Source organism: Lithobates pipiens, unplaced genomic scaffold (genome assembly GCF_037356315.1).
Source record: "Lithobates pipiens isolate NorthernLeopardFrog02 unplaced genomic scaffold, aLitPip1_a1.2 Scaffold_25, whole genome shotgun sequence".
Taxonomy (NCBI): domain Eukaryota; kingdom Metazoa; phylum Chordata; class Amphibia; order Anura; family Ranidae; genus Lithobates; species Lithobates pipiens.
The window spans coordinates 16312958-16325797 of NW_027507787.1; the positions used below are offsets into that span (position 1 = coordinate 16312958).

At 44.2% G+C, this 12840-nt stretch overlaps 1 protein-coding gene across 6 annotated transcripts in view; it reads right to left on the reverse strand.

Annotated features, from left to right (window-relative positions):
- BICC1 (BicC family RNA binding protein 1) overlaps positions 1-12542 on the reverse strand; it is a 342816-nt gene extending 330274 nt beyond the window's left edge. For all 6 annotated transcript variants that reach the window (XM_077454137.1, XM_077454135.1, XM_077454133.1 and 3 more), the window contains exon 1: positions 12210-12542. In XM_077454137.1, the coding sequence (XP_077310263.1) occupies positions 12210-12501 (292 nt within the window). In that variant the 5' untranslated portion in view covers positions 12502-12542. The remainder of the gene's footprint in view (positions 1-12209) is intronic.
- Positions 12543-12840: the final 298 nt, after the last annotated feature.

The window sequence follows — 12840 nt, forward strand, 5'->3', positions numbered from 1 at the left end:
GTTCCGCAAAGAACTCTCCAGAGCACAATGCTGCATTGTGAATTATTAAAACCAAAAATTGTACACAATTATAAAAAAAAAAAAAAAAAAAAAAAAGGAGTAGTAATGAGACCTAGAATAAAAACGATTGGAAGTGCAAATAGTCTAACAGCGCTGTGGAATATGTCAACAACATCCGCTGCACACGCTGCTTGAACTAATATGAAGTTTGGAAGAGAGTTGAGGAGGTCGCAATACAGGAAGTTCTTCAGCTCAGAATAAGGGAGATTTTCCTTCCAGACCCTGGCGGCCTGCAAAAGATTATTCATCCCTTTTCCAGCCTCAAAACACGCACTATAGTCAAAATGATTCACTCAACAACTCTTCCTTTAGAAAGCCCCAGATTGCCTGCCAAGCGGTACACTTCAATTCTATCTAGCACCGAGAAGTCTGCCCGTTCTTCTGACTTCCACTACAACAACACGCAGGATAATAGTCTTTGTAAGAGTCCCTTTCTCTTACTCATCTGCGCTGAGCAGAGTTTTGAAACTGTCTACATTCTTTCCGTATGCGAGCTCCAAGGACCTAACTAGAAAGCAGATGTTCTGTGTTTTGTAAGCAATGTTACTGAGACTTTGGCCGTTCTTATTAGAAGTCTTAATTACGTAAATGAACAAACGTACCATTATTATGGAAATCTCACAAAACACTAAATGATTTATTTTTTTCCCCATGGAAGGCACTACATACTTTGCCTGTAATGTTACGGTATCAGAGAATAAAGCCCAAGTCCAGGCCAGACCTTTGTATTTATTTGTAGATGGAATGCTTAAAATGCTTTCTTTGCATCTGCTGAGACCTTTCCATTCACTGCCTGTTTTCTTTGATGGCTAATAAAACAGACATTAAGGCTAGGTTCACATCTGTGCGCTGGAGCGTGTAAATCGCATGCGTTCCTGCGGCCACACAGAAAAAGTGCTGCTTTTAACACATGCGGTTGCCATTAACTCTTAATGAGACCCCCACACTGAAAGCACCATGCAGTTTCTGTGCAGCTACATTTTAACCACTTCAATCCCAGGCACTTTCACCCCCTTCCTGCCCCAGCCCAATTTTCAGGGCTGTCACATTTTCAATGACAATTGTGTAACACTGTACCCATATGAAATTGTTTTTTTTTTTTTTTAAATCATTTTTCCCCCTTCACTGATGTGTACTGATCATCAGGGCACTGATGACAGTGCCCCGATCACAGTGCAAGCATTGTGTGGATAGGCTTGCCAGTCATCGGCACTTCTTTTCCTCACACATGCGGCGCGTCAGGAAAGGTCTGCTAATAACCGGCAAATCTGTTTACAGGTGATCAGTGGTGATTGAACCTTTACCCTGATCTGTGATCAGCTGTGTCCGAAGGACATGGTGGTCACAGAGCACGCCCGATATGCGCCACAGGAGGTGGTGTTTTGGGAGGACGTCTATGGATGCCCTGCCAGAACTATAGACGCTGTAGTCGTCTTTTGGCTATAGAGAGGTACTGAAGTGGTTAATAGAGGTTCAGGGACCTTTTTTTTCCCCCCTGCAGGTAAAAGGGTAGAGCAGCCCATTCAAATGAAAAGGCCACTGTACCCATGCAAAGGTGGCACCGTGAAAATGTGAACCTAGGCTAGGAGATTTAGACTGTAAGCTCTCAAGAACAGAGCCATTCTTAAATCTCTTGTCTAGAATTGTATTGTAACTGTACTGACTCCCTTTTATGTTGTAAAGTGCTACACAAATTGTTGGCGCTAGTTATCTTTAAATAAATCTGGAATGGAGTTTGGATTTAAATACCAACTCCTGAAAGCATGAAAATTCTCCTTTACAGTAGGGCTGTAATTGTAAGAAACTACTTTCCCCCCCCCCCCCCCCCCCCAGACGGACAGAAGATTCATAATTCAGTCGAATAATGCCATGAAGGGATACATCTGACCCTTGTAGTATCCACACACACACACACCTTACATTTGTGTCAATTCTTTATTATATCTTTTCATGTGACAACACTGAAGAAATTAAACTTTGATACAATGTAACGGAATAAGCGTACAGCTTATATAGCAGTGTAAATTTGCTGTTCCCTCAAAATAACTCACACAGCCATTAAATGTCTAAACTGCTGGCAACAAAAGTGAGTACACCCCTAAGTAAAAATTTCCAGATTGGGCACAATTAGCAATTTTCCCTTCCTGGTGTCATGTGACTCGTTAGTGATACAAGGTCTCATGTGTGAACAGGGAGCAGGTGTGTTAAATTTGGTGTGATCACTCTCACTCTCTCGTAACTGGAAGTTCAACATGACACCTCATGGCAAAGAACTCTTTTCAGGATCTGAAAAAGAGAATTGTTGCTCTACATAAAGATGGCCTAGGCTACAATATGTTTGTCAAGACCATACAGCAGTTTACCAGGAGAGGTTCCACTCAGAACAAGCCTTGCCATGGTCGACCAAAGAAGTTGAGTGTACGTGCTCAGCATCATATCCAGAAGTTGTCTTTGGGAAATAAACATTAGTGCTGTCAGCATTGCTGCAGAGGTTGAAGGGGTGGTCAGCCTGTCAGTCAGACCATACTCTGCACACTGCATCAAGTTGGTCTCCATGGCTGTCATCCCAGGAGGAAGCTTCTTCTAAAGCTGATGCACAAGGAAGCCTGAAAACAGTTTGCTCAAGACAAGCAGACTAAGGACATAGAAAACTGGAACTATGTCCTGTGATCTGATGAGACCACAATAAAGTTTTGGTTCAGATGGTGTCAAATGCATGTGACGTCAACCAGGTATGGATTACAAAGACAAGTGTGTCTTGCCAACAGTCAAGCAAGGTGGTGGGATTATCATGGTCTGGAGCTGCATCAGTGCTGCCAGCACTACCTTATATTGTAGCAAAGTGTCATATGAAGATATAATAAAATATTTACAAAAATGTGAGGGTTGTACTCACTTTTGTGAATCAAACAAGCTACAGCTGCCCTCAGCCTGTCATTGCATGTCACACACACTCAGATTGCCACTAGAGTCGCTGGGTATGCCAATCGTGTGCCGTAAAGTCTTGTAGATATAAAAGAACTCACAAGGAATCCTGTGGATCATTTCATCAAAGAATATATACACACACACATACACAATTAAAGCTGAACTCTTTTCATACACTCTACATAGTTTGGGTCACCTTGGCCCAAACTAACTATGTCCCTTACTAACATTTTAGGACGCTAGATGTGTGGTATAAAATGTGTAGGTAACTGAGGATATGTACAGCATACCAAACTGTGTTCCCGGTTCAAGCCAGGACTTCCAATCTCATGCGGAACACAGTAGACTATCACAGCGGCACTCATCCAGAGAAAACAATGGGGGTTATTTACTAAAGGAAAATCCACTTTGCACTGCAGGTGCACTTGGAAGTAAAGTCTTTGTAGATCTGAGGGGGGACACGCAAGGAAAAAAAAAAAAAAAAAAAAAAAAAAAAAAAACTGTATTTTAGCTTGCACATGATTGGATGATAAAATCAGCAGAGCTTCCATTAATTTCAGAGGTACCCCTTAGTGCACTTGGAAGTGTAGTCGCTCTAATTATAAGGGGTAGCATTTTAATTAGAAGCTCTGCTGATTTTATCATCCAATCATATGCAAGCTAAAATGCTGTTTTTTTTATTTTCCTTGCATGTCCCCCTCAGATCTACAGCGACTTTACTTCCAAGTGCACTTGCAGTGCAAAGTGGATTTTCCTTTAAATAACTCCCAGTGTGTTCTAGCAATGAATACAAAGCTTTCTCTGATTGGCTGTCAGAAGCGGACTGATGTCACAACCTCCGATTCAGCCAGAGGAAGCTTTATACCACACACCCAGCAGCCTCATACGTTAGTGAGGGACAGCTTGGCCCAAAAGAACTAAGCAAAGTATGAAAAGCTGGAGTCCAGCTTTAACACTATTTAAGCTGACTAAAATGACATTTTATAATCAAAATTTTGTTTTAGTCAGTGTTTTAAGTGAAAACACTGGTTGTAGATCAAACAGCTAAATCTGTGTCTGTATTGCATGTTCAAACCTTAAAGTGGTTGTAAACCCTTACAGACCACTTTGACCTACAGGTTTAGTTTAGGCTAGCTTAAGGCTTACCTGTTGGTCCATGAAATATCTCCTTTATTTTTGTAATATAAGGCCACTACTGCCTATGGAGCATGCGCACTGGGTGCAGGCACAAGTGAAGGCGAACGTGTTGTCAATGACGGCTCCGGCCAGTCATAGCGCCGGAGCTGCGAGACCCAGAAGTCAGTCCAGGATACATGGCAGAGATGAACAACGAGGACCACTTCGATCTCAGGCAAGTTATTCATAATGAACTAGTAGGCTATGCATTCTAGCTCATTATGCCTTTGCCTTGCAGGGTTTATTTTTACGGTTTTATTCCCTCCCCATGTTAACTTCATCTTTAATACCATAAATAAGATATTCGATTTTTACTCCAGGGAGTACATAATGGGTTTGAAAATTCTAAAGAAAAATGCTTAAAATAACATTACAAATTAACTAGACCGATTAGATTTTGGTCAACTAAAATGTACTTAGGGCAGCACAGTGTAGTGGTTAGCACTCTTGCCGAGCATTAAAGTGTCACTGGTTCGCATCCCAACCATGACACTACCTGCCTGCAGTTTGCATGTTCTCCTTGTGCCTGCAAGGGTTTCCTCCGGGTACTCTGGTTTCCTCCCACACTCCAAAGACATGCTGGTAGGTCAATTGGCTTCTGTTCAAAGTTGGCCCAAGCATATGAAGGCGAGTTGGGGACCTTGGATTGTGGGCCCCTTGAGGGTAGGGACCAATGCGAGTGTGGAGTTCTGCGTAAATTGACAGCGCTATATGTGTACCTTAAATAAAATAGGGATAATTGTAGACATGCACCCACACTCTCTGGTTGAACTGGTGTCTTTATTCATCTTAACTATGCAACTATGTACTAGAGATTTTAGTCAACTAAAAACAACTCAGATGACAAAAAAAAAAAAAAAAAAAAATAAGGCACATACTATATCGAAATTTGATGTCAAAATAGACACTGGATGCCAATCCACAATCTTTTTGCTCCAAGTGAAATTTCAAGAATACGTCTGATAGTATCAGAAAGACAGTATGAATGCTGGGGAGGCTAAAACCCCGGGGGGGGGGGGGGGGTCACATAAACACCTCCTACAACATAGGTAAGCCTGTACTTCTCTATTCATTACTTCTAGGTATTTAGGGTTTAAGTTGCACTTTAAAACACATGTTGAAACATTGTTTTCATTGAACTTATCTGTTATGTATAGGCTTGAATAAGGAGGATGAAGGGAAGTCCGATTTTATTTTTCATAGGTTGTACATGATCAGCAGATCACAAGGTGTTGGAGTACTTTGGAATTAAAACATTCCTTACGAAACTGTAATCCTGTAAAAACACAAAGCGATGTTCTTCTGGCACTGGGCTAAAGGTCTCAGGCTGCCTGGAATCTATGGGATCCTAGGGGAAAACTGCCCGAGCTTCCTCGCAGGGTAAACAAACCACAGTCCTTATGTCTTTCAAATAGCTGTCTGAAAAAGCCACAAGTGGACGGTGCAGTTCAGCTGTAGGCTTTCCACTCTGCAGTCCACTGAGGACTTGGGAAAGAATGCGAGCGTCAGCTAAAATCACTATACGTCTCATAATGAATTGGACTTGGTATAACTATATGGGCTTCAAGGGATGTGTCTGAATGATGGATTTTAAAGCTTTTCCAACGGAAACAACGAGGTTTCTTCGTTTGCAAACCTGAACAATATGGCAAGAAGATTCTTACTGGTTGTAACGAACACCACAATTCATTAAGCCACTTTCATACAAGAAGCCCAACTAAATTAGCATGGAATGCACAATTAACCACTTGCTTACTGGGCACTTAAACCCCCCCCCGCCCAGTTTTCACATCTGATGCACTTCGGATGACAATTGCGCGGTCATACACTGTACCCAAATTAAAAATTTGTAGTCACACAAATACAGCTTTTCTTTTGGTGGTATTTAATCACAGCTGGGGTTTTTGTTTTTTACTAAAACAAAAATAAGGAAAATTTTGAAAAAAAAAAAAAAAAAAAAAAAAAAAAAAATCAAATCATGTTTTATAGTTTGTTAAAAAAAAAAAAAAAATTCTCCTTCATTGATATGCACTGATGAGGCAGCACTGATAGGCGGATAGACCGATGTCCCAGTCACAGCCGTCGGCTTTTTTTTTTCCCTGTCAGCATGAGGAGAAAAAAAAAAAAAAAAAAAATAGCCGATTACCGGCTCTGTTTACATCACATGATCAGCGGTCATTGTCTGACAGCTGAGCACGTGGTAAGGGGTCAGGATCGACCCCTTACTCCAATCTGTGATTATCCGAGTCTCAGACTCGCTGATCACATGAGCGTGCTGTGTGCGCAGGCCGCTTGGGCATGGGAGGACACCAATAGGCGTACTCCCGGCAAAGTAGGTCCATGCTATGGCGCAGATCTGAAGAAGTTAAAGCGGAGGTCCACCCTAAAATGGACCTCCGCTCATCGGAATCCCCCCCCCCTCCGGCGCCACAATCGGCACCTTTCAGGGGGGAGGGGGGTGCAGTTACCTGGATAATCCAGGTAACTGCACCCACTTCCGGGCTAGCTCTCTGCGGAAAGGGGCGTACGTTACGCCCCTTTCCGCAAGCGCCCGCCCCCTTCAGCAAGTGCCCCGCTGCCTGCTGGGAAACACACAGCTCCCAGAGGCAGCGGGGACCGTCCGGATTGCGCCGCGCGGCTCGCGCATGCGCAGTAGGGAACCGGGAAATGAAGCCGAAAGGCTCCATTTCCTGATTCCCATACCCAAGATGGCGGCGGCAGGACCCGACAGACGAGCGAGCGATCGGCTTCGGGTGCCGACATCGCGGGCGCGCTGGACAGGTAAGTGTCACTATTTAAAAGTCAGCAGCTGCAGTATTTGTAGCTGCTGGCTTTTAAAAAAAAAAAAAAAAAAAAACGCGGAGTCCCGGTGGACTCCCGCTTTAATGTATAACTAAAGCCAAAACTTTTCCATTTTTGATAGAGTAAGGGAGGATTATAATGTCAATTTTTTTTTTTTTAAATCTGTGTCTCTTTGGGGAGATTTTACATTTACTTCTGTTCCCATAGCCACAACAGAAAGCGAGGGAAAACTCTGGTTGCCACCATAACAGGAATAGAGGGGAAATGTTCCAATATAAAACTCTATTTCTGGTGACCCCAGGGGCACCCAGGGATTGCCCTCACTTTCTCAGCTCAAAATTTGGGACTTTACCAAAAAAAAAAAAAAAAAAAAAAAACCATAGAGTAGGAAGAGGGTAAATCTCCCTAATGTGGACATAAAAGCTCATCCATCCTAATTCCTCACCATCTATAAATTAACAGAAAAAAAAAAAATAATAAATAAAAAAAATTGCCTATAGTTGTATTTTAACCACTTCCTGCCTGCCACATGACGGCCAGGTGGGAGCACTCATTCTGGGAGGATGTCAGATGACATCATCCCATTCCATGCAGCATGGACACAGAGCATCACTGATCACGTTAAAGAGGCTTTGACATAGGCTCTTTACAATGTGATCAGCTGTTTCCAAACAGAAAATTACGGTTTTCAGCACTCCTCCCCTCTGGCTGCCAGCGCACGAGGAGAGACGTTAAGTAGCACTGATCAGCAGCCCTAACAATGGGAGAGAAAGATAAATACACACCGGCACAAATCAAAAACCCAGTGGTGATTAAATCCCACCAAAAGAAAGCCATCTTAAAAAAAAAAAAAAAAAAGAAGAAGAAGAAGTTGTTTGAGTACAACGTTGCATGACCGTGCAAATGTGATTCAAAGTGCAACAGCACTGAACGCTGAAAACTGGCCTCAGCAGGAGGGGGGGGTGAAAGTGCCCTGAAAGTAAGCGAGTTAATTAGTATGGTATAGATCAGTCAGATTTGCAGACATGACCACTTTTAGGCTGGGTTCACACTAGGTGCAGCGTAGGGCACTGCAGAGGGTCCAGTGTGTCCCCGTCCCCCTTTCCAGGTCCACATTTTTGCCTGAATTCAGACCTGAAATGAAGCCAAAGACGCACAAGACCCCTCTGCGGTGCGCTCCGCAGCCACCTCACAAAAGTGTGAACCAGCTCCATTGAGAGCTGTTCACTCTCCTATCGTGAGAACTGGATGCGGAGTTAACATGCATCCAATTCACAAAAGTGTGACCCCAGACTCAAGGACCCCATCCGCATGGTGGTTCCATCAACAAGGATGATCAGCCAAGCGTTCCTGTTCTCACCTATGAAATGGGGTAGAAAAAAGCATACACACACTGAAACCATAGCAAACAAGGTTTTCTAACCTGTCCATTATTTATTACCCTATGGGGTAGGATTTACTAAGGCAAATCCACTTTGCACTACAAGTGCACTGGAAGTGCAGTCGCTTCAGATCTGAGGGGAAGATTTGCCGATTTGATCATCCAATCATGTACAAGCAAAAATGCTGTTTTTTATTTTCCTTGCATGTCCCCCTCAGATCTACAGCGACTGCACTTCCAAGTGTACTTGTAGTGCAAAGCGGACTTGCCTTTAGTAAATAAAACCCATAGTGACAATTGTTGCCAAGAACTGTCTGTGGAGATCCAAAAACCAGATCCTGTTGAAAATGGCCAGCTTTATATTCATGCTACTAACCCAATGTAAACATACTGAGGCAGATAAGAAGAACCTTTTCAATACAACACGAACATCCAACGAAGCATGCAGGGATAATCATAGGTGGAAAACTTATACTTTCTATGCCTCCTATGCACATAACCAGTATGATCATTAAGGGGCCATTCACACCATTGCATTTTGTGTGAGCCACAATGCAGGATCACAAAAAGAAAACATGGAAGCTAGTTAGAATGAAGATCTGTAAAACTTTTCACATTAGTATGTTACGTTTTTGGAAAATCCTGCATTATGCACGGAGCGAGCAAGACCTGGTGTATAGTTCCGCAAAAGCTGGAGGGCCACAGGGTTAGCGCCCATATAACTCCCAGTGCTTTCTAATGAAGACATCCAGCAGTTTCTTACTGACCAACTGCAACCAAAATTGATATTTCAGTTTATGGTAAATACTAAACATTAAAACACCATATTGCACCAAATGTTTCTTGGCAACCCATTGCAGGACGATCACAGCCATCAGGGGTGGTCACACTTCTCCTGCTTGATTTTTAGTTTCATTTATATAATGGAAAATGCAAGATGAAGAGTGGGACAATCCCAACTACGAGCCCAGGGATCCTTAGGTTTCCTCCAGAGGTTATTTGGCATTCCTTGAGCGGCTATGAGCAATTGTCCTTCCATCTGATGGTGCTTGCATAATGTTGGGGCCAACGCAACTTGACATAGTCAGCAGCAGGACACCAAATAACCTTTTTAGCTGTTTGGAAAGGGAAGAAGAAATCTGACCACTGACCCCCAATGAATTGGTTAAGCAGGGGCACCTCCTAAACCAGAAAATGTTGGGGGGGGGGGAAACAAGGCTTGAGCAATACAATGCTTGGGAGGATTCTGCAGTAACACTTCCTGTCCAAAGGCGACAATGCCCACTCACTGTATTGCATCAATGTTATCCTATGCCACTCTAATGATTTAAACTACAAACTCCTCCTCCTCTCCAATATATAGGAAGATGTTTTGTAGTCCAGATAGCAGCTGGGAAAACTGACAACTGGCAGGCATTTTAGCATTAGAAATAGCTGTAAAGAACACAAAAACTGCCTCCCATTGATTACAATAGGTGCTTTCACACCCGGGTGGTGCGCTTGCGGGACGCTTGGAAAAGTCCTGCAAGCAGCATATTTTCAGCAGTTATACTGTACACAGTGTTTCCAAAATGCCCCTTGCAATAAATGGGCAGCACTTTCTGAAGTGCCTAAAAAGCACCTAACACGAGAGCTTTTAACCCCTTCCTTGGGGTTAAAAGCGCCCCGCATGCGTCACTAAAAATGAGCGGCGCATTAGCACTAATGCATGTAAAAGAGTGCAAAGGGGTCTATTAGGAAGTGCCCCCCCCCCCCCCCACTGAATATTTGATAAACACTTGTGAAGAAGACGCACTGTAAGCGCATTTAAGCATGTTACCATAGACTTGAATGGAAGGAGTTGAAAGTGGTAAACCCTCGCAGATGCAACATGTAGCTTCATGCCATGAAACAACGAAAATGATACAACGTTTGAAATGTGAACAGCTCTGCCATACGATACATTGTAGGCTGTTTTGCTAGGCATTTGGGGAGCGCCAAAAACATGCCCCAAAGGTCTGTTTCTAATGCCAGTGTGAACAGGGCCTAAGGTCAAAGCCACATATTCCTGTATAAGACAAGATTCTCCTGTTTATTACCAAACCCCTCACTTCTATCCACCAAAGGGTCTGACATGGACATCACTAGCCAGAATACATCGAGTGTACCACCCAGGGAGGTGGAGTCTGGTCTAATTAAAGGTTCCATGACTATCTTATTTACTACCTATACAGATGGAAAACATTCAGGTCAAGGCAGGAAATAAGAGGGGGGAACCTCAACTGAGACCAACAGAACAGTGTAACAAGAAAGTAACTGATCTGCAAATATAACAAAACATCCTTTTGTATACAGAACAGGAGAAAACTGTTATGATTTATAGTCTCATCCTTTACAAACTTCTATGGGAATTATATAAATAAAATCAGATCGCCAGCAGGAACACTTTAAGTTCCTGTTTATTGTCCAGTTTTCACTTTCGGATGACAATATACATCAGGGGTTCTCTAAGTCCTCGATGCGCCCCAACAGGCCATGTTTTCAGGATTTCCATTATTTTGCACAGGTAATTTGATCAGTTTCCCTGCCTTAGGCCTCTTTCACACGGGGCGGATCAGTAAAGATCCGCCCTGTGATGATCCGCTCGCTCAGCGGGGATCGCTCCGTTGTCCCCGCTGAGCCGGCTGCGGACAGGGCGGTCTCCGCACACTGTGCGGGGACCGCCCTGTCAGCTCTCCGCTCTCCTCTATGGGGATCGGACGAGCACGGACCGTGTGTCCGTGTTCATCCGATCCGCTCTGCAGACGGGCAGAAAAATAGGATTTTCCTCCGTCTGCAGAATCGGACAGTAGCAGAGGCGGACAATAGCGGGTGTCTGCAGATGCTCATCCGCAGACACCCGCTATTCCATAGGGATGAATGTATGTCCCGTATTTCATCCGCAAACGGATGGATGAAATACAGACATACCATCCGCATGTGTGAAAGGGGCCTTAGTAATTACCACAGCTGTTTCATCTCAGGGAAATCCTGAAAACATGGCCTGTTGGGGCACCTTGAGGTCTGGAGTGGAGAAACATTGCTCTAACTAAAAGACCAGACTGTGGCTGGGAAGAAGATGATGTCCATGGCTACTGTGAGAAAAGCTTGTCCTGAGTTATGCGGTCAGTTGCAGTAAAAAAAACATTTTTCAAAAAATAAAATAACTTGGCTACTTTGGGAGGACGAATAGCGCCCCAATGTCGGGGCTCCATGGGAGGAGGAACAGCACCCAATCGATTGGGGGGTGTTTGATAGCAGGAGGCATAGCTTCTCGGAAGGGGGGGGGGGAAATAGAACCCTTATTGGGATGGGGTCAATTGGAGTAGTGCCCCCATTGAGGACAGCAAAGGATTTTATGCAGGCCAGGGGCCACAACAATTTGGGGACCACTACTATACACCCAAGCACTATGGAGAAAATTATATATATATATATATATATATATATATATATATATATATATATACATACACACATACACATATACATATACACACACACACACACACACACACAACACTTTTTTATTATTGGTCTGGCAGCTTAGAAGAACACAGGATAAAACATGCATAGAAGAAACATCCAGAAATTATTTCCAATAAAGGTGATGGACCATTTATAATACCTAGGGCACAAGGGAGGATGCTACATACAGGCATCATGGAAAACAGAGGTTGCTACGGGCAGCAGCCTCCCCCGGGCCCCGGGCAGTGATGAATGGATGGATGGGGAGAAGTAGCGGATCTGCATTGTGTGAGGCCAGCAATGAGGATGAGTCACGGACGGGACAGCCAAGCCTTGTGTCGGCTCAGCCCGCATTGTTGGGAAAAGTTCTCCTTACCTTGCAGCATAGTCTCCAACTTCTTCCGATCCACACGGAATCTCTCCTCCGCCCACTCCGGGTCATGGGGGGCGGCCGGGCCGGGAGAGTCGTCCTCGGAGCCGGGTACCGGGGAGTCGGTGCTCCGCTCGCTGTTGGAGCCGGGATCCGACTGATGCATGTATCCGCTCATAGAATCACCCTGGGCGGCCATGGCGAAGGAGTGCGCGGCGTTCAGCTCTTCCAGGGGCCGATCATACACGGGGAGGAGAGAGAGCCCGAGAACCGCTAGATGGGACAACACGACTGACATACAACACCGAGCCTGGAGTACTGACCGACCTCCCTCTACTGATCACTACACTCCGCCCGCACTACTAGAGCGCTTCCAGAGGGAGACCTGCTGACGTCACCACCGCACACACCAATACTCACTCACTGCTCCAATCCTACACTACTACTCCTATTTTACACTCCAATCCTACATTACTACTCATATCCTACACTACTGCTCCTATCATCCTACACTACTACTCCTATTTTACACTCCAATCCTACACTACTACTCATATTTTACACTCTAATCCTACACTACTACTCCTATCCTACACTACTGCTCCTATCCTACGCTCCAATCCTACACTACTACTCC